Source organism: Miniopterus natalensis, chromosome 6 (genome assembly GCF_054644295.1).
Source record: "Miniopterus natalensis isolate mMinNat1 chromosome 6, mMinNat1.hap1, whole genome shotgun sequence".
Taxonomy (NCBI): domain Eukaryota; kingdom Metazoa; phylum Chordata; class Mammalia; order Chiroptera; family Miniopteridae; genus Miniopterus; species Miniopterus natalensis.
Genome location: NC_142086.1, coordinates 66,536,460 through 66,559,858, shown reverse-complemented (window position 1 = coordinate 66,559,858; position 23,399 = coordinate 66,536,460). Strand labels below are relative to the sequence as shown.

The window sequence follows — 23,399 nt, the reverse complement described above, 5'->3', positions numbered from 1 at the left end:
GTGTCCTCTATAAAATGTGAGTGCAATGCAGAGATACAAGGTTCGTGAAAATAAATGAAAACACAACAAAAGAAAATGAAAAAATAAGCTGGCAGAGCTCAGGAAAAAGTGGAAAAGAAAATTAAACCTCACATCATATGAATAAAGGCCACGTTGAAGGTAGGTAATAAAAGGATGGAATCTACTGATGGGACAGCCAGGCATATAAAAAATATGCTTGAGGAAAGTGCAAACAATGAAATGAAAAAGAAAACTAATATATAAATGGAACAGAAAACTGATCAAATATATTCAAGATGTTTTACCTGAAATGAAAGGAGATCTGATGCTACAGGGTGAATAAATACATTATATCCCTGGAAATGCTAGTTAGGGTTGACCATAGGCAAGGGGAAACTCCATTGGGAAAATAAAAAAATTGTGAGATCTCATAAGAAGTGGGGGGATCAATCTGGCCTCATACCTCACAACAATGTTCATTGCTAGCCTATGGTTAATCAATGCCTATGAAATTCTTGGGGGAAAAATATAACTAGTGTATTTTATACACAGTGAAACTATCATTTCAGTATGACATGAAAAATAAACGACTATTTTTAATAATAAAAAAAGGTTCTGGAAATATAGAAGCTATAAAATACTTTGAAGAAACTAATAAAAGATACATTTGAGCCACCAAGTAATATATGAAAAATCTCTGGTAAACTATTAGTGAGTATTAAATCTATTTTAATTAGGGCTAAATATAAAACAAATGTGGGGATTATGGTCAAGTGCTGTAAGGTAAGTATATAAATATTATAAATTACAACAATGTTGAGATTTTTAGCATAACTTTAGCATATACTGGAAGGGGAAAGAAGGTGGAAGAGTATAAGTATACTAATGAAATTTCTTTATTAGTGGTTATGGGGTGGCAGGGATAGATCTGTGTCAAAACATTATTTATATATGACAACTCAATAAGCACATTTAAATGTGTAATGGTAAATGCTGGAATTTAGAATGCTATAATTGAGAATTTAAGAATAAAAATGTTGCCGGCTAAAATAAGGTACAAGAGAGGTGTGAGTAAAATTTTGAGAAAGCAGAATCATGTTAATTTCATCAGCACTCATACTAGAGGATCAATATGTAGTAAATAAAGAAATCATCATATTATGTAATATTATATGCTGGCTAAAGCAGATTCCTTAGATTATATAAAATTACAAGACTTTCATTTAGAGAAAGATGGAGTATATACATGTATTCTTATTTCTTCCTCCAAAACCAGTAAACATCTAGAAAACAAACATAAGAATCTCTGAAATGCGAAGGGAAGGCAGACTCACTAGGAACAGTGGGGACTTTGGGAACAACATGGCCATGAGTTCCCGGGGCTTCCTTTTTGTATCTTAGATATCCTGGACTGGGTCCCAAGCAACACGAAACCCTGGAAGGCCAATCAGTGCAGAGAAAATAAGGCCCAAGATAAGCCCATTTCTTCTGGTCAAAAGACCAGGAAAAAGGCAGCCTATGGAGACAAAAAAAACTCTTAGCCAATAATCAGTCTACTCTAGTCAGACACTACAAAATAAAACTGCATCCTCAGCTCCATCCCGGGCCACCTGAAGAATCTACTCTTCAAATTCCACCTAGATACAATGAGGCCACCCTCCCGCTGCCCCAGGATGGTGTGAGGAAAGGCCTGGTGGGGCTGGGACTTTCATCCCTGCCCAGTAGGAACAACGCCCCCCCGCCCCCTCCCCAGCCTCTCCCCCACAGTATCAGTGTCAACCGCGTGGAGAGAGTGAACCCCACGACCCTAGGTGGATGATAAGGAGACACCACACTCCTCTCTGCTAGGGTGGCATCAGAGGCGGTCTAGTGGAGAGTCGGGCTTCCACAGCCACCAGGCAGCAGTGAGGCCACCTCAGGCAGTGTCAGTGGAGGTCAAGTGGGAGCTGGAAGGAGGCACCTCCACCCCTCTGTCAGCAACAGCCCGTGGGGAACCTGAACTCTTACCCTGACCAAGCAGGAAGGGGTCATGTTTATTCCCCTCCCACTCGGAGACTTGGTGAGGAACATGGACTTCAGCTTCTATCTGCTGAACCTCTTTCCTCACCATACGCAGTGTCATAGGGGACATACTAGGTCAGGAGATTTAAATGAGATCGAGAGCCTCGTATCATAATACTCAGTATGTCCAAGTTTCATTTAAAAATTATTCATCATATCAGCAACCAGGAAAATTTCAAATCAGTGTAGGGTATAAAACTGAAAGCAACTATTGAACAAACAAGACAGACAAAAACCCAGACAGCAGTATGGTGGTTGCCAAAGGGAAGAGGGTTGCGGGACTGGTGGAGGGGGGGGGAGTAAAGGGTAAAAGTGGTCAAATACATGGTGACAGAAGGGGATTTGACTCTGGGTGGTGAACACACAGTGCTGTATACAGATGAATATTATGGAATTGTACCCTTAACCCTATGTAATTTTATTGACCAATGTAACTCTAATAAATTTAATAAAAAATAATTAACAGATATGAACACTGAGAGAACACTGATGATAAAATTATAAGAATTTTAAAGGAGCCATCATAAAAATGCTTCAGGGAGCAACTACGAAAATGCTTGAAACAAAAAAATAGAAAAGCTCAGCAAAAAAATAAGAGACATAAAGCAAAACCAAATGAAAATTTTAGAACTGGAAAATACAATGACCAAAAAAAAACAACTCAACAGACGGGCTTAATAGCAAAATGTGGAGGGCAGAGAAACACATCGGTGACCTCAAAGATAAAACAATAGAAGTTACCAAATCTAAACAAAAAAATGGGGAAAAGAAAACAAACAACCAAAATAAGAAATAACAGAGCCTCACAACCCGCAGAACCACACAAAAAAGGTCTAATATATATCATCAGAGTCTCAGAGGAGAAGTGAAAGGACAGGACTGGAACAGTATTCAAAGAAATAATAGCTAAAATTTCTTTGTGACAAAAAAGATAAATCTACAAATTCAAGAAGCTGTGTGAAAGCCGAACAGGATAAACTAAAAGAAATCTACAGAAGACATGTCAACACTGAACTTCTGAATACTTAAAGAGAAAAAATCTTGAAGCAGCAAAAGAGAAACAACATCTACCCTATCTTAGAAAAAAAGACTCTAAAATAAAATTAAGGTAAATACATGGTACAGATCCACCAAATTATATGAGCAAATATAAAGCAGTGGTCATGACGTCAGAATTAAACAATGTTAATTTTATGGCAAAAAGCATCTTGAGAAGGGCACTTATAGTAGAGGGTAAAATTCACACTGAAGATTTAAGTGTAATCAATATGTATAAAATAAATAACACAGTACTGAAATTAATAAAGCAAAAGCCATATGCTGGAAGAAGAAATAGACTTCAAGAGCGTATCAGTAGATTATTTATGTTAGTCCATACACGTATTACTGTATGCACACACGCATAAAAATAATCTTATAGAAACTTGAACATAATAAGGTATGTCCAATTGCTATAAACCAAACTGCACCCTGAAAAAAGTATCCACTGAATATTCATAAAAACTGAGAAAGAAAATCAATTCTAAAAAGTATAATTCATGATATTCGATGATCACAAAGCAATAAAACAGAAACTAATAACAAAACTAATTCTCTTATCAGGGGTGGGGTTGTGGAAAGGGGGAATCCCATTACACTATACTTCATTAGCTTTTTGAAATCTCCTTAAAAAATCAGTGGCTAAAAAGAGCAAACAAAATCAGTATTTTAGCCTGGCTGGGTGGGGCTCAGTGGTTAATTATCGACCTAGGATCCAGGAGATCGAAGTTCGATTCCCTGTCAGGGCACATCCCCAGGTTGTGGACTTGATCCCCAGCACAGGGCGTGCAGGAGGCAGCCAATCAATGACTCTCTCATCATTGATGTTTCTATCTCTCTCTTCCCCTGTCCCGTCCTCTCTCTGAAATCAATAAAGATATATTTTTTTAAAAATGAATGAGGCAGGTCTATTATATGTACTAATTTAGAAAAACCTTGGACAATTTTATTTACAGAAGAAAAATTTTACAATGTTATCTATCTGTGTTAACCTTTTGGGTAAAAAAAGGTTAAGGAGTAAGAGATATATATATGCCTTATTAGACATGGAATATTCCTGGATCTATTCAGTTATTTATCTACTCAACAGATATTTATTGAATGCCTGTTTTAAGTGTACAGAATGTATGGATAAATCACAATATCCCAGTTCTCTTGCAACTTGTTTTCTTGTGGAGAAGAGACAATAAACATAATTAATAAGTTAATTATATGCATGTTAAAAGGAAATAAAATCTATGGTAAGATAAAAATAGAGCATGGTAAGGGGCTCAAGAATGCGAGATACGTTGCAGTTGTTAATTGAGGGGTCAGGATGAGACCCATGGTTCAGAAAAAAGATGGCAGTAATGATGTTTTGGGGAAGGGAACCTGGGAGACTGGAACACAGGTGAAATACTTTTTTCCTTAATATACCTTCATATAGTGTTTGAAAAGTTCATCAGGTAATAACATGAACTTTTGAAAAAGCAACAAGGTCATATAAACAGTTCTGTGTAAACATTGTTCTAACACTTAGACCTGTGGACAGAATCATTTCTAAGCCCTCCTCACTTTTCCAATTACGTTTTTGTCTTAAGCATTATCACCAAGTCCTGTATTTTCACAGATTCACCGGGTTCATCAATGTCTTTCAACATTCGGGTTGGAAGGTGAACAAGCCTCCTGGCTGATAGGTTGTTTTAAATGGGTGAGAGGGAAACAGATGAAAGCTTATGTTAATAGTGTAGAACTGGGTGTCACTGATTCTACTTAATTTGCCTTAAAGGCAAAAACTAAAAAAGAATAATTGACAGCTAATTTAAAGTAACCTGTTACACATGTGACGATCATCTAACCATTTGTCGTACAACTAAAATTGTTATCTAAATAAACAAAATTAAAACCCTTCTTTTATTTGGTACTAAAATGAAGCACACCTGCTTCAGTCCAATAAAAGCAAGGGGAAAAGTGTCATACAGATCAAATTCGAGTACATGCTCTGTTACGTATTAACTAAATGCTTTTAGGCAAGTAAAAAAACCCCAAACTCTCTAATGTCTCTCCTGCTAACTGGAATAGAACGAATGGTTAACGAGAAGTCAGAAGTTCCAGACTTGAAGCTTGGTTTTTATCTCTTCTGGCTGCTTAAACCTGAGCAAGACCTAAGTCTCTGAGCATCAGTTTTCTCAAGTATAAAATAAGAATACTGTACCCACATCAGAGGGATATTATATTTGTGAGTATTAAATGAGATAATTCATGTGGAAAATGTCATTATGTAAAAATACTATAAACTGGAGGGTCTAAATGGCAGGCCCTTGGCCAAATCTAGCCACAAATGTATTTGAATTGGCTGACAGTTTTGGCTCCTACAGTCCTGTAAAGCAATTTTAATTAGTTGCCAATGTTCAAAGATTGGATGAACTTACGTAAAATATGGAATTTAAGTTTTCCTAAAAAATTATATAAACTGGCTGTGTCGGGCCCATATTCTTTTGGCAAAAAACAACTAGGTGAGAGTAGCAGTTAGCCTTGCCTCAGGGAGCCTTTGCTCTCCCATTGGTGTCACTTTCAGTCATTCATCATTCAGTTATTTGTCCCCTGACAGTGAAGTCTCAGTTTTCCGTATGCCTGGCCAGCTTCACTCCCTGCTATCTTAACTCCTCCTGGCCGTGCATTTGTGTTTGTGTCACCAGCATTGTGTGCTGCAGTGCTTTTCGTATTTCAGCACAAGGACATTAGACAAACTGCTCATCTGTCTTCTTTATCTTTATGAGACGAAATACATAAAAGGCTTCCATCACTAATCTGGGATTGACCTCTGCTTGTTCACTGGGACATCTCCAGTTCCCAGGCACATAATTATGAGCTCAGTAAATATTTATGGAGTGAATGAAAACGTGAATGAATGACAGTTACCTTACTACCTTAGGGATACATCTGAGTGTTTTGATTTGAGCATCTTATGCTTTTGCAACTTAGATATGATTACTCTGTCTGAAGCAGAGAAAAATATTTGTTCATGTGACATTTTTATTCAGTTTGATATTTTTAATTTTTACTACAGGATGTCCCCAGACAAGGTATGGCCCAAATTGTGAACGAAAATGTACCTGTAAAAATGGTGGCCTTTGCAATCCTGTGGATGGAAGCTGTACCTGTGGACTTGGATGGATGGGAAATTATTGTGAGAAAGGTAAGTTGATTGCTACCTTCTTTCGTTCAATGAAAATCTAGAGCATACTGCCACTGGTTGATAAAATATTGGAGATGCCCCCCAAGAGACGATTTCCCAATAAGTTCACGCAAGCCATTTGTAATTATGATTACATTTCCAATAAAAATAGGATTCTGTTAATATTGATGGATTTTTGTTACCTTGCTACCAGAATACCACATGAAAGCATTTAAAACACTTAAGTAACTGGAATAGTATTAACATAAAAGAACTTCTCTAAGTCCTAAATTAACTCTCCCTCTAGTCAGTTTTTTAAGCACGAAACCTTTGTGGACAGCAAATCTGTTGAGCCCTGAGTTTCTGGGCATGAGGCTGAAGGGCTTCAACCACCACTGAGTCCTTGAGGCAGGCAGGGGCCCTGGGCAGAGCCAAGGGTGAAGGGAAGACTGTGGGAACGGAGGGCTCCAAACTTTATTTCAGCAGGAAAAATGTAATCATCTACCACTATAAATGTATTTTTACTCATAAAATGACATTCATGTGCTTCTCAACTAAGATATTATGTGTATCATAAAACATATATAAAGGTTTACATTGATAAAGAATGGGTATCAATAAAGACTGATAGTTCCAGTTTTTCTTCCAAACCACAGTTGATTATTTTGTGCAACACTGGAGAGTATGCGCCCTACTTAGAGCTCACCTTTATAGGAGATGATTTTGTGTTTTGGCAGCATAGAGAGAAAGGTCTCTGGCCAGAAGGCAGAGTGTGGGTGAGAACACTGCTGGGGGCCTACACTTGGGGTACCTCGAGTAAAAAAAGAAAAGAAAAAAAATTGGCAGTAAACTTTTACCTACTTGTTCTCAGCTATGGGGCTGTGGCCCTGCCGTACTGTTACCGTGGGTGTGATACCCACTCTTCACTGTGAATTTGACTATTATGAAATTTGCTAGAGTGGCGCACAAGAAAGCACCTTGCAGTGGGAGTGGACACACTCATCTGCCAACTCTGCTTGGCTCATACCATGCTCTGTGCCTTCAGAAGGTTCACAGCCTCTCTGCGATTTGGTTTTCCCACATGAATATGAAGACAATGACACTTGGAGATGACAGCTCTTCTAGATCTAGCATTCAAGGTCATTTTCTTAGAATTTTTTTAATATGAATATCCTCCCTAATTTATGGAGACAGCTCATCAATTTTTTGATATTAGAAATTACTAAATCAAATTAATAGCAGTTCTTTAGTAATAGACAATAGCTTTATATTCATATCAGATATTTTAAAATTCTAAGTTGGATAACTTTCAGCATTTTGGGATGTGGGCTGTTTTAACTTTGGACTCTATCATTAAAACTCTTTATTATTTATTAAATTATTTTAATTAAATTCAACTATTATTAAAATTTATTCTATTAAACTTATTTTTATTCTATCATTAAAACTTTTAACTTTTTATTTTATTTCTCATTTAAACTTATTTATTATTTATTTTTGTTTATCTTATCTCAGATATGTACAAAAGCTGCTGAGTCACTGGGTAAATACAAATGTAATTTTACAATATATTGACAAATTCTCATCTGTGAGGGTTTGTTCCATTTTGCACACTCATAACCAGTATAGACTACCTATTTCCTCAGGGATTTATCAAAAGAGTATGTTATCAAAACTTTTGTAAAAAATGTTATATCAGTGGAGTTTTCATTTTCATTTTTAGTGTTATGAATAATGTTTAGCATCTTCTGTAGTGGGTAAGGACCTTTTGCATTTCTTTTCTCTATAAATTATAACTCAAGCTCATTTTTCTATGAGGTTCTTGTTTTTTTCTTCTCTAATATTAGAAGTTCTATATGTATTTGAAATACTAACTTTGTTGTGAATTATTCACCCATATTTGGGTAAGTTTATCTTTGGTCTTTCTATTTTTCCTATAATATGTTTGCCACCTGATTTGTCATCTATTGGTATACAACAAACCAACCCAAAACTTAGAGACTGAAAACAACCATTTATTATTATCTCTCAGATTTGGGGGGTTAACTGGGTTCAGCTGAAGGATCCTTCTCTCAGATGGCAGCTCGGGCTGGAATTCTCTGAAGACAACCCAGCTGGAATATAGAAAATAACCTCTTCATTTACACATCTGCCAACCAGGTTTTCCTCCACATGGCTTCTTTCTCCTTGTCTTAGTCAGCTCAGGCTGATATAACAAAATGTCATAAACTAGGAGACTTTAACAGCAGACATTTATTTTCACAGTTCTGGAGTCTGGGTAGTCCAGGATTAAGGTACATGCAGATTTAGGGCCTGGCTAAGACTCTTTTCTGGTTTGCAGACGGCCTTCTTTTTGTTTTAACCTTACATGGGAGGGAAAGAGAGAGGGGGAGAGAGAGAGAGACTGGGGGGGAGAGAGAAAGAGCACTCTTGTATCTCTTTTTATAAGGGCAATTGTCCCATCCTGACGGTTCCACCATACTAATTCTTCAGCAGAATAATTCTTACATGACAGCTGACTTCCCAAAGCAGAAGTTGTCAGGGCTTCCTAAGGCTTGGAAATGGCATTATGTCACTTCCACCATATCCTGCTGGATAAAGTAAGTCACAGGATCAGCGCAGGTTCCACATAGGAGGGGTCAGCACAAGGGTATGAATCCCAGGGGATGTGCTTCAGGGGCACATCTTTAGATTATAGATTCTTCATGATTCAGTGGGATTTCTTGTTTGGTTGGTTTTTGTAATAAAATATGTCTTTCTTTCCTCTATTATTTTCTACATTTTGAGTAATAATTAGGAATGTGTTCCCCATTCTCAGGTATTAGAGAAATTCACTCAGACTTTCTTTTAATTACCTGTATGATGTCATTTTTTGACATTTGATTCTCTGATAAATTTTAAGTATTTTTCTTGATGTATTGTGTGAGGAATAAATCTATTTTCCCCTTACATGGCTTCTCAGTTATTGTAATGCAGCTTTGACAAGTCTAACTTCCTCATTGACTCCAGATTCAGCCTTCATCAAATACTAAACATTTATATGCAGTTTTGTATCGTTCTGGATGCTCTGTTCTATGGGTCTGTCTATGTGTAAATGCAGTACCATTTTTAATATGGAGTCTTTATTTTATATATTTGATACTGATAGGGCTAGCCAGCCTTCATTGCTCTTTTTTTTTTTCCTCCAGGGTTTTAAGGCACTATTCTTTATTTGTCTTTCCAATGAACTTTATAATAAAATTGTCTAGATACAAAAAATTAAAAATCAGGTATTTTTTATTGTTTTTTGGTCCTCTGTGTTTACTCTTTTAGAGAGAATTAACATAATTATGATATTAACTCATCCTATCTGAGAACAGACATGGCCTATCATTCCACTTCTTCCCCATTAAGTAAAATACTGGATTTTAACATTCATATTAAGATATAGCTATTAATTTTCTAATTTATTAAATGTTTTCACTGAATTTTAGTGAATTTATTTTTTAAATATATTTTCTGCATCTATGGAATTAATAATAAAACTTTTCTCTTTAGGCTGATAATTATGGTGGATTTATTAATGAATTTTCTAATATTAAATGACCTTACATTCTTGGAATAAATATGACTTGGACATGATATATTACTTTATAATATGCTGTTGGTTTCTATGTACTTATATTTTTTATGAATTTGGCATCAATATTCATAAGTGAAATTGAGCTTTTAATGTATTTTTGTCAGGTTTGGGAATTGATGCTATACTCAATAAAATGTATTTGAAAGCTTCCTTCCTTTTCAGTGTTCTGGACATGAGTAAATAGTAAGGTGAGGATCTGATTTGTGAAGGTCTATAGAATTTTCCTGTGAAACATAGGTCTTATGGGATTTTTTTTAATTCAGGAGCTATTTTGCTATTTTCTTTATTGTTTTTCTATTATAATTAGCCTGTCTAGGTTTTCTGCCTCAAATTAGGATAATTTTGGTAAGTTGTCTTCTATAACTTTTCCATTTCATTTAGGTTTTTATATTTATTTGTATTGTACCTTTTATATTTATTCCTTTTGATGATCATTCCACAGTTTATTTAAAATGTATATATTTGTGCTTTCTCTCTTTTATCTCAATTGTGTTAGCTAATAATTCATCTGATTTTTATTTTTTCATTAATTCTTCTGGTGTTTTGTTTTTTTCTGTCATCAAACTCATTACAATTCAATTGTCTTAAGTAGAACTAATGCTGGGTTTTCTTTTTCAGAATGTTCCCCTGGGTATTATGGCCCAGGCTGCCATTTTAATTGCACCTGTCAGAACAATGGAGTTTGCAACAGGTTTTCTGGAAGCTGCGAGTGCCTCCAAGGTTACTATGGAAGAGACTGTGAACATGGTAAACAGAGAAAATGAGTGGGCATATTATGGTGTTGATAAGTTTTAAGCTTTAAAAACTTTTTTTTAAATAGTAAAAGTAATACATTCACATTCTATCAAATTAGATAAACTGTTAATGCATTAATGTATATTCCTGCCATGTATTTTATAGCTCTAATCTAAGGTCTAGGTGTCAACAACTGCTATTATTAAGTAATTGTATTTTTGTATCCTTTTTTGGAACTACTGTTAAAAACACACATGATTCTAATGTTCTGTGATCATCTGGAGTAGACACAGGTAGACACACCCAAAGGAGTCAGCTGCTGGTCCTTTTGAACAAAATCATTCTACTTTCTTACACAAAATATAAGCAAGGAAGCTGCTTCTTTCATATCATTCTAGACCTTATTTTGAAACATCTTCTTCAAGTTCTCTTTAAACACATTTATTTATATCACTTCTCAATATTTTCATCTAAAATTAGGAAAAGGGAAAATTATACAATAATTGTCTTAGATGTCAGGGAGCCTTGATGTGTGAAACACAGTTAAGAGATTAAGATGTGAGATCCTAGCCCCTAGAGTTAGTTACATATGGTCTAGCTCTGCCTTATAAAAGAAGTCTAAACTATTAACTTCAAAGTTTTGGTTTCATCATCTGTAGAATGGGGATAATAATAACACCTACCCTAAAATGTTATCATGAGAATTAAATTAGATACATGCAAGCATTTGCACTTAAGGTGCATGGCAAAAGCTTGACTAATATTAATCATTTAGAAGTAAGGAATTTTATAAAGCCTCTGAAGTTATAATAGCAATGTTAGAAATTGTTTCCATGTTTTTCAACTTGTTTTTAAGATTTGGCAAACATTTCACAAGAACAAATTTTATTAAGTCTTCTGAGGTTTAGAACTCTTGCCAACCATTCTGAGGTTTCTTGGGTTAGGGAGTGTGGAAGCAAACACCTTGTGGGTTTTGTTTGTTTGCTTTGTTTTCAAAATTGGAATAAAAGATACAAAAGAAGAAAAAATATCTATTCAGGGCCATAAATTTCCTAATACATACATCCTATATTCTAATACCCTACATGTGGTGAGTATCAAGGATGATTTGGAGCAGGCAAGAGATATTACTAGATATTACTCTAATGAAATAAATCTGTAAAGTGGGAACATGATTGATTGTTAGGAAAAGGAGCCATCAGTAGTGTCCACATGGAAAGCTATAGTGATGGGGTAAGATTTTAAAATCTGGACTAAGATAAGAATGGAAATAAATGAACAGGATATTTTGTAAGAATAATTGACTGTATTAGGCAATTAATTTGGACATGAAGATGAGGAAAATGAAGGAACCAAAGATGGCTCTAAAGTTCCGAGCCAGGGAACCTTAGGGCAAACATAAACCCAAATCAAAAACATGGAATAATCACCTAAACTTCTGACTTGTACATTAAAGTGATAGGAATTCAATCTGTGGCCAATATAATGTATCCTTCTGATTTTGTTGCTGATTGTTCAGAAATTGTACCCTCCCCTAAATGAAATTGTTTAATATGTCAAAACACCACTAAAGCTGTTAATCTTCAACAGACAAAGATTCTTCTGTTTAGAGAAATAGAAAGGCCGAGCAAGGCAACCTTTATGAGCTTAGCTTTACATATAATTAAAATGAAGGAAACAAAGATTTGATTTTTCTATGCACTCTCAGTAACAATTATACAAGAACAAATAGAAGAAACCCTGCATTGAATTCTTCTTTGTTACTCATTTTTTTAAATTATAAGATTAAAAAAAATGGAAAAGTATGTATTATATAAACTAATCCATTTCTTATCTCCGTTTGGTTTTACCTCCTTTTTCTGCTCCCTGAATATGAATTTTTCCTAATGTTGAATCTGTCCTGAGTAACTCCATACATGATGGAGAAGTGTCACACACAGGAAGACAGGCAAACCTAACTCTAGGTGCCTGGAAAACGGGGGGGGGGGGGGGGGCTGCTGGGGACAGAGGGGGGGTAATAGAGGGGGAGAGAGGGAAAATAATTGATAGTTGGAGGGTTGAGGACATTTCCTCCCCCCCTCCCATTCCCATTGGCGAGTGGTGAGCATGGCCTTAGAGAAATTCCAGATAGGAAATGGGCCTATTTGTCTGCAGTCAAGCTTGGCTCTCATACTCTTTCTGAGTGATCATCTCCCTGAGCAGATGACTACTTTAGCATTCAAAGAAATGCATTTGCTTGGATTACATGGTCTCTGAATTTAAACCAATTACTTCTTTTGATGTGCAGCCACAAAAATATTTATCTTCTCCAACCATGGAAGAAAAACAAGTTATATTGCACTTACTAAGAAATAATTCTACTTTATGGGCTATCTATGGAAATATTTTCAAGATTAAATTTCACTGACTTTAAAATCTAACTTCTTTATATGATGTTAACCTACTGTATATACATCATATTCTGTCTTTTATTCCCTTTTCCTTCCTCCCTCCCCTCTTTCACCTCTTATCATCCGTTCCCCAAACTTCAAATATCAAGAGCCATCCATGTAAGTCACCATCCACAGGTACTCTCTTATTTATTTAAATAATTTAATTCAGAAGCCATTCTTACTAAATTTAACCTGTATCTAAATTTTGAAAACATTGCTCTTTTAAGTGTTTAGGGTACTTGAGGGTTTTGGTGAAGTCTTCGCCAGACTATAGCACATCATAGCAAATAGATAGTATCTACTTGAAGATATTTTAACTTTTTGATGGATTCTTCTAGACTACTTATAGAAAATGGCATTAAGATACCCACTTGCCTGTAGGACTAAACTGTCAATATGCTTCTCCACGTAATGTTTTCTTGTTTCTAATTTTATGCTCTCGTCTCCTTCTTTGGTCCTGGGAAACAAATGACCTAGAGCATATCCTTTAATTCTCCCTGTATTTATTCTTAAAGCCAAAATAGCATTTTGACATTTTTATTTTCCAGCATGCCTTCCTGGATTTTATGGTTTGAATTGTGCTCACATCTGTGACTGCAAAAACGGAGCCAGTTGTGATGCAATGAGTGGACAGTGCATTTGCCCAGCAGGTTTCCATGGCAGCCAGTGTGAAAAAGGTATAGCCAGAGCATTTTTAAGCGTGTGAATGGGGGAATTCTATGTGACTATGACATCTTTCCATCTTAGGGCAAACATACACCCAAATAAAAAACATGGAATAATCACCTAAGCTTCGGACTTGGACATTAAATTGACAGGAATTCCCTCTACAGCCAATATAATGTATCCTTTTGATTTTGTGGACACTTGTTCAAAAATTGTACCCTCCCTTAAATGAAATTGTTTAATATTTTAAAATACCACTGAAGCTGTTAGTCTTCAAGGGACAAAGATTCTACCTCTGAATGAGAATTTGGCCTACTCAGTTTAAAATGGAATATTATAAAGTCCAAAAAGACTGGTTAAGCCTATGCAAAACAAGGCCGTATTACCTAGTTCTCAGTAAACAACTCAGAATTTCACTTTCACTTGTATTATGTATGCTCTGTACAGAGGGCTACAAAAATCTTATAATAATATAATGACAGCAGTCATTTGACTTTATGTGAATCAGAGTTACTGCCTTTAAAAAAGACTCCCACACCATAGCCTCATATGTCAATAGAGCTACACATGTAGTCTCTCTTCTCCATTCTTTATTCACTATTCAGTTATTACTTAGTGTTATGTGCTGGGAATATAGAGGAGCTTGCAGTCTTCTAGGGAAATAGTAAATAAATAGCATTTAAAGGAAAAATATTAGAAGTACTCTTGGCTAGTAGACTCCATCTCTTTCTTTAAGTTCCTATCTTCAAAAAGCTTACACACCTTCTCACAGGTACCAACCAGTGTCAAAGTAAATCAATTTTAAGACCTGAGTGTGAAATCATGTATAAAATGATTCTTTCTGAGAATTCCAAAATTTTCCACTCTCCTTCTAACCAACAAATCTCGTTTTATTCTCCCACTTTGCTACATGGGGCTTGATATTGAGGAAATTCTATCTTTAATCCCAGTTTACGTGCATCAGTGAAAGCTCAAGGGGTTAATTTTTCAGCATTTCCCTTTTCTTGGTAGAGTGTCCACCTGGAATGTTTGGAGACAACTGCCGTCATCTTTGTGACTGTGAAAGCACAATCTCCTGCCACCCAGTAACTGGAAGATGCCTCTGCCCACCTGGGAGAACCGGAGCCAGATGTGAAGCTGGTATGAGCCAAGTACCTCATGATGTCCCTCTGACTCATGGGTTATGCGGAGATCTCTAGGCATTTTTATACTAAGAATATTATTTAATTAAAGAACATCACGTTACCACTGCTTGTCATTTTGCTTAGTATGATTAATCAGAGCCTGTAGCTGTTACGTAGCAGGTACCCAAAGCCAGCACGACAGCTGACAGAGGACACCTTGAAGGTACCTTCGAGTGATACAATTAAATATCCTGATTACAAAAATGATTCAGAAAAATTACTAGAATTAAGGCAGTTAACGTACAGTCCAAGTTCTATTCTTGAGAACCAAGTTTCAACTATTCTTTGGGAATTGTGATTTATACTTTTATTTTTCCCTTTCCACTCACCGGAAGAAAGGTCTAGAATGTAAAATTCTAAAACTTTAGGGACTGTCTTAACAAGAGGAGAAAGTAGACTGAGTGAATTGTGGACTTATCACTTAGTATTTAAACTTAATGGAAGCTTCCTAGATGAAAAGGTTTCATATATTTCATAACAGCCTTGAAGGACTGACCTGCCACAGAGGATGAGCTAAAGTAGAGCATTTTATCTCAGAATTTACTTTCCTCATCTGCCAAAAAGAAGGGTTGAGGATGTATATTTTTAAGATCATTTCCAGCACCAACCTATGATTCTGTAACCTGGGAACTCAATAATGCTGAGGCAGCCACAGTAACCTTCCAGGCTGCAGGAGAATGCTGTGCACCCAGCACCATCTCTCCATGACACCTTGCCTCCGAGAAATACCAATAAAAGCTACTTTTTTAGAATGCCAGGCACCATCCTAAACATTTTGCTTGTATTAATTTACTCTTTACCACAAACCTGTGAGGCTGTTCTATTTTATTCCTACTTGACAAGTGAGGGAGCTGAGGCACAGAAAAGTAGGAAGAGTTAGAACCAAGATTTGACTCCAGGCAATCGGGTTTCAGCCCTTGGTTGCTGATGCTATTAGTAGACAATATTGTATTTGTGAATGTCTGTATGTAGCCCAGTGTAAGGAACCTCCACGGGTTCATCAAGAGATTTATAGTCTTTCCTATCCCTTCTTCCCTTTTTAATAGACCTTTAAAATAAGGCCAGTGGATTATGAATATCGAGTTGGAATCCTTTGGGATCTTCCAACTCAGAGGCTTACTGACATGGGCATTTCTTTTTTGCAAAGGTGCTTCATTTAAAGCTCTGATCATTGTGTTGTGCTGCACTATAAGCTTCTTGAGAGTTGGGTCCATGTTTATTTATATTTTATCAAAAAAACCTTAGAACAAGGTCTAGTCTTCAGCAAATTTTTGCTGAAGGAATTCTTGCTTTTCTTTTCAGCATTCCTCAGGAGTCATGGTACGCACATTCCTGAACCTTGTCATAGCTACACTAAATCCTTCAGAATGAACATCAGCACTACACCTTGGCGAAGCCACAGTATACATGCCACCAATGAAATGCTCACTGAAGGCAGAATGCTTATAGTGGTTTCATCCAAATACTGAAGAAAACCACTAATGTTTAGTGAGTGCATATCACACACCAGGCGTTTTCATGTATACTAGGTGCCTTTACTATTATCACCATTCCCATTTTGTAGATGAAGGAGCGCAGCACAAAAAGCTTAAGGAACTTGCCCGAGGTTACACAGCTTGTAAATGGCAGATTGGGGATTTGAAACAGGCAACCTGGGTCCAGAGCCAGACTTTTAACATCTCACTATACTGCCTCTCAGGGGAAAGAAAGGAACACGAATTGCTTTTGTTTTCTGTTATCTTTCGGCATTGTCCAATATGCATTGTCCATTAACCACAGGTTGCTATTTAATTTATATTTAGTTTGATTTAAAGTTCACCTCCTCAGTCCCACATGACATTTCAACTGTTCAGTGGCCACATACGGTTGGTGGCTGTAGTCTTGGATAGCACAGTATAGAACATTTTCGTCATTGTAGAAAGTTCTATTGGACAGCATTCAGCAGTGGCTTAAAACTAGCCACTAAACCAAGAGAGCTTATGGCCAGGCTGGAAGTGAAAGCCTCACTCTATGGACTTTCTATGGACTAAATTCTCGTATCACATAGTTTTTTTTATCCACAAATTGCCATGTGACAATGGAACATATGTATTAACATGCCCATTTTCAGAGGGCACCTCAAGGCACCTCTTGTCATGAGCTCTTTGGGGTACCTACAGCCTACACAGATGTACTACAGGGTCTTTTATTTGCATTTTTATTTTCAATTAGGCACAGTTCATCTGCGATATTAACTGTGAGCAGCTGTGTCTATGTAGGCACTATAAAGATAAAAGACCTTATTTTAATTTGAACTCTGGTAAAGGGCCTATTAAACAGCCATAATGTTAATTCATAAAAGAATGTAGCAGCTTTTTATTGGATTATTTCCCCACCCCCTTGGTAAATTAACATTTGCAGACATTCAAACAGATGTCTTAAATACACATCGTTATTAACATGAAAATGTGGTATTTTTATAAATTAAAATCAGATTCTGAACTGCTCAGGAGAGATCCTGACTCGTAACTTTTTCAAACAAGAAAACTAGGTCTTACCACCAAACTAAGTGATCCTCCTACACACTGGGCAGAGGTGGATTTGTTAGGTTAAGATTTTTTTTTAAATTTTGATTAAGTTTGATGATTTAAAGAAAAGATTCATTTCAGAAAAGCATTTGCATCACCTCCAAAGCTCCTTTTACCTACCTGTTGTTCCTTCATCTTGGAAGGGATTGAATTATTGTTTGCTCTGTAAAAAGAAATAATTGCAAAATTGATGAATAAGTTCCCATTTATCTCATATCTAAAATATAACTAGTTAGTTAAGGCAAGAGGGCCAGACCATATCCTAGCCTACCTTCATTTTCCAAGAAAACAATAAACAAACAAACGTGCACTTGCTTATGGAATATTTAGGGTGAATCTCCAACCTGCCAAGAGAATTTTGAGGCAATAAAGAAATGTTTAACAAAATTATGCCCACAAGCTCAGAATTCATTCTCGTACCTGAATCCCATATTTCTATTGATATTCCTGAATTTCTACTTTCCAGCTTCCCACTTCCTTATTTGGGCTTTAATCTGCGTGTGCTCAGTAGCCTTTCCACCTGGCAGTGCAGACTGAGGGACAAGCGAGCGCTAGATGCGAATTCAGAATTCCAGCTGTGCTGTTTGTCAGGGATCTAACATTTGTGAAGGTCCCTTGAGCCATAGCAAACCTCAGTTTCTCTCTCTACAATGAGAGCGCTTACCTCACTGTCTTGACTACCTCACAGGCTTGCTAGAACCAACTGAATTAATGTATTTGGAACCCGCTTTGTAAACTATTCAGAGCTGGGTGACTCCTATTATTGTAAAGTTAAGTTTCTTTAATTCTTAAATGTTAGTAGTAAGTTGAGTTACTTCCCTGCCTAACCTGACCAAATCTGACCCCATTTTCTGTTTCCATGAGCAGTGCTGGGCTTTCTCCCTGTTTTCACAATCTTTCAGAAACAGAGCCTATTAATTCTCTGATAATTATCTTCTGGATATCAGACTAAAACCAAATGCCCAGGCTTGAGTGTGATGCCTGAGGGTATCTTTAGTCCACATTTAGTTATTTTGTTGAAGCTAACACTTTTTATCCCCTCTCTTCACTTCTCTACTGGTTGCAATCACAATATAATTCAATTTAAAGATAGTTACATCCCTTGAGTACATATAACAGGATTTTACAGAAGTGGTACACAGGGGATCTCTAACCATTTGGACATATTTTAAGAGGTGAAAGAGTTGGATGTAAAGCCATTTCATTTTCAACAACATCAGCACAAATAATTGTGTTTTCAACCTAAAGACAAATTTCATATATTGTATATCCTGGGTGAATGTTGACTTTATCTGGCCTCAAGACAACTAATTTATTAACTAACCCATTTTCCCTGTGTCCCTCACAATGCTACTGTGATAAGCTCTATTGAATAACTTAATTCTGAGAGGGCACTTAAAAAATTTAAGTTGCTGTCCTATCTTCTCTTTTCAGTTTTGTCTCTGACTTCCTTGACACTCCCCAGCCTCTTCCTGTTTTCCCTTAAAGACCTGACTTTTAATACATAGCATTCTAGCCTGGGAAAAAGATACCATATGGTTAACCAGAATTCTTTGCAAGCCTATCATTATCTTATGCAATTCCAAGAAATAGTAGTAAAAATACTATGTGATAGAAGAGTGTATCTGAATTACTTTTATTATTTTTTTCCCTCACAGAATGCAGGCCAGGCCAGTATGGACCTAACTGCGCTCTGATGTGCCAATGTATCCACGTAGCTCAGTGTAACCCTCTCAATGGGAGCTGCACTTGCCCCTCAAAGAGAATGGGTCCAACCTGTGAGGAAAATGTTTTGGACGATCTTCAATAACCAAATACTAGCAGCTTTTCAGTGGGTGAACAGAATTTCACTGGAGTTCACCCATAGTTTGTCATATTAACGTTGGCAGAGAAACGCACTTACTCAACCATCTTCAGCCCAACCTTGCCTGCCCGTTGTGAGGTGAAAAACAGGACGTCTCAACTTTATGGCCTCCAAGCATAAGTTCCATTCTCTAGCCTACCCGTCCCAACTTTCTTTTGCTGAAGAACATGCCCAAGAAAAAGAGTATTTTTTCAAGATCCCAATTGTAGTAACATTTTGGACTAACAAATGAAACTTTTTTATATGCACAGGCGGTGTTTAAATTTGGAAGCAAGAACTGCCTCTCAGTTCAGCTTGGACTGTACTGAAGTATTCACACCTATTCACTGAAGACCTCAGTGGTCATTAAGTAGCTGGATCCTCTTTAGAAATGTCTAGTATTTCATCCATTTATTCTCAGTATCCTGCTCCACAGCTAAGTCTGCTTCAGATTGTTAATGTATTGTATTTCGAACATGACTTTTAGTGTTGGAGACTATTAAAGCTTTAGCCACATACAGATCTGGGTAAAAGTATGACGTACACACTTACAATGAATCATCAGAATGTTGTGTGGTGCTCTCCTCATCACTGGTCAGCAGACAGGAAAAAAGTAAGTAGAAATGATCAAGGTGAGTGCTTAGCCTGCTCTGGGGGACATAAATTTCCCATAGAGTAAGGCCTGACCAGAATCAAGCTTTTAATCTACATTGGTAATTTTGATCCAAATTGTTCATCATTTAGGTCAGTTTTATAGACATCTGTAAGCGTGACTACTGTAATGAGCCCAGGAAAGATGTGGCAATAAATATAATTGTATTTTTGCTCTCAAGTAGTTTAAAAGCATTTAAAATTTCAGACTACTGGTTAATTCACATTAGATAATAGTCATTTTCTTGATTGGAAATGTTGTTACTCATTTAACTCATGCTTTATTGAGATAAAAATAGAGAATATTGAAGTTATATGACTAATGGATACTGTCTGGAGTAGCTTTTAAATCAAAACTGATCTAGGATAGAATTGACTGAAGCACTTATGAAAACTACTTGGCGTTATCATTCAGTATAGTTTCTGATTTTTACTTGACAATTATCTTCCTATATTTCAGCACATTTAACATAGAGCTATAGCATACTAGACAGCCATGCCAAATTTCATGGTATTAAATGACATAAAGGACTTGATTAGATAACCTCTTAAGATGTTTTAAATTTGGTTTGATCTTAAAAGTGAGTTGCAATCAACTTATCTTTTCCCCCCTCCATCTACAGTATTTGGAATTATAGTTTTATGTTTATGTTTAAATTCATTTAAACTACTTCTATTAAATCAATTGAAAACTATGTTTTATTATGAATATTTGCTTATTTTTCTTACCTCATATTTTTAAGTCTTCTTTCAGCTATTCCATCTGACTTGCAAAGGGAATAAAATACATAAAAGCAGAAATCTCTCTTGGGCTGTGACCCACTGCTAAATCCTCCTCATTTCAAGGGGTGGGGCGGCGGGGACAGTGACTGCAAACAGGGAGAAAAAACAAGAAACCAGATTTATCTTCCTTACTTGAGATCTTGTCTCCTAAAAAGACACATGAGAAACTCTAGAAAAAAGTTTCTAGAAACTTTTCATGGTAGGAGAGAAAAGAGTAAGATATTTCTTTGGGGTGAATTTTTTTCTTATACTATATTGCTAACTCTTTATAAACGAGAAGCATTATGTAAAATGTTAAGCATGGTTCTTGGCAAAAAGCTGATGGTCCATATATTATCTCTTTTCATCCCTCTTTCCATCCCAAACTCTAAAATAAATTATGGGAGTGGGGAAGAACAGTCATAGCATAAACCTGTGTTTGCACTATCACATGACCCATTAGACAAATTGAGTTTCACCTTCATCCTTTTATCAGTCAACAGGAACTAACGCCAGTTACTGTAGCCACTTTTCTTTACAAAAATTTTATACATTGTCTTTCATATCAAAAAAGAAAATAGAAAAATATTTAAAATCCAGAATATTTCCATTTAACATTTGTTCACCTTGAAAAATCTTGACTTAGGTGGTACCCTGCAAAAGTTAATAATCATGTGGTAAGTCATTCCTTCTAAAAATATTCCAGTTCTTCTGCTTGAGGACACTAGCAGATGTCTGAAAATGATTATAGGCAATGACATGGACCAACATACAATAAATGTTCATCTTAAATAATTTAACAGCTGGAAAATTATAAAACAGAATTTCTTTGCAAAATTATATAACTAGAATTCTAAAAATTATTTTTAATCACTGCCATGTCAAAAATGCTTCAAATTAAGAAAATAGTATACAGTGACTCACATTTCTGAGTAAATAAATAAAGCACCCTTTTTACTTTTATAAGGATTTGTCTGAGTTTTCTACATGTGAACAGCTATTCAGGTAGAGTTAAGTGTTATTTGCCTACCAAAAATAATTTGCACAGAATTTTTAAAAATTCAACTATTATTTAAAAGTAAAGCATGATTGAATAGGCAGGTCCTCTTTAAACTAAAGTCCAATGTCAAATTAGAATCATTGCCATAGGGTAGAAATTCTTCGTATTACTCCTCCTACTTTTCCTCTCTATATAATCTGCTCTTTGAATGTAGAAATGCTGACCCCAAAAGAAATCCATCCACCCATAATACCCCTTTACAAAGGTGCCTATGCTGTGATGTCTCAGGCTCTTTCATTTGAAATACAAGATCAGAGTGGGGATTATTATGCTTTTCTGCAATAATATAGCTCAAGTTTAAAGAAAACTGAGCAGATGTATGGAAGTGTGCTGGCTAATTTGGAGTTTCCATCTAACATGCCTGGGATATACCATTTCAGTTTAACACCTAACTTTCCCCCTACTCTTTCTAACTTCTACACTCATTTATTGAGTTTTCCAGATGAGACAGCTATTTGACACAGGCTAAATTATTTTTAGAGAACTTGGAAATCATTCCAAGAGTTAGTGGCAAGAATGGCATTTCCTTTGTTAGAAATAGCAAAGAGGGTTTGGCTTCTGCTGGGCCTCTTTCACCTTGGTTTCTCCAGGATCTGGTAATACAGACGTAGCAAGAATTTAAAAAAGCATTTTGATGAAGTGAACAAATAATAGCAACTGTCTGCACTCTAGGAGTTATGTATGCAATTCAGTTGAAATAACTTTTCATGGTTCTATAATAGAAAAAAAAAATCAAAGTAGCTGAGCTTTTAAAATAGATTTCAAAGTGATTCCAAAGTTTTGTCCCTTTTTAGCAAATCCTGTAGAAACTATTTGTACTTTTCCTGTTTATATTTTAGTTTTTCAAAATAAAAAAATAACACAAAAATCAATAATCAAAGTCTAAGAAGTATATTTAAAGGCAGTAAATATCTCTTTTTATATTCTTCCAAATACTGACATACTCTTTCATCTCTTAATTTTTTGTCAGTAATATATAAAACACCATGTAGTCATTCCTCATTTTAATATTTGTATACAAATAGTACAAATTTTGAAATATATTAACTAATTCAAATAACTAATATTAACATTTTATTGATATGCTTCCACTGGATATCTTAAAAATATATAGAAAATTTTATAATAATGCCTCTACTTAAAAACAATGTAAGAAATCTAAGAAACATAATTTTATTGCTCAGATTTTATGAGAAAAGTTCAACAACAGCCCATCGGACAAAAAGATTCATGTGAAGAATTGGATATTAAGTGCTTAAGTGTTGACAATATTGGTCTCTTGAAATGTAGAGCACTGGTTTGTGAATAAAATTCCATATGTAAAATTTGGATGAATTTGGTAGCTAGTGTTGAGCATGTGTTTGATGAATAGTGAAATTTGTGACTGATTAGCTATCTGAATGATCAGCTGGTAAGATTTCAAGGCCCTTATTGACCAAAAAATGCCTTCATTAGTGTCACTTTTTAACCGTTGCCTAAAAAGCAATTTTCTGTATTTTAACTCTATCCTGAATTTACTGACTCACTCAAAAATATTTATTAAGTGTTGACAACACTAGATACTGTTGGAAGCATACACACAAAAAGTAGTGTGAACAAGATGTATGTCTTCCCTGCCCTC

General features: G+C 35.8%; 1 protein-coding gene across 1 annotated transcript in view; it reads left to right on the top strand.

Annotated features, from left to right (window-relative positions):
- Positions 1–20,917, top strand: part of LOC107539298 (uncharacterized) — a 480,399-nt gene extending 459,482 nt beyond the window's left edge. The window contains exons 21-25 of the mRNA XM_087818335.1: positions 6,149–6,277; positions 10,497–10,625; positions 13,594–13,722; positions 14,723–14,851; positions 19,121–20,917. Of these exons, the coding sequence (XP_087674461.1) occupies positions 6,149–6,277; positions 10,497–10,625; positions 13,594–13,722; positions 14,723–14,851; positions 19,121–19,272 (668 nt within the window). The 3' untranslated portion in view covers positions 19,273–20,917. The remainder of the gene's footprint in view (positions 1–6,148; positions 6,278–10,496; positions 10,626–13,593; positions 13,723–14,722; positions 14,852–19,120) is intronic.
- Positions 20,918–23,399: the final 2,482 nt, after the last annotated feature.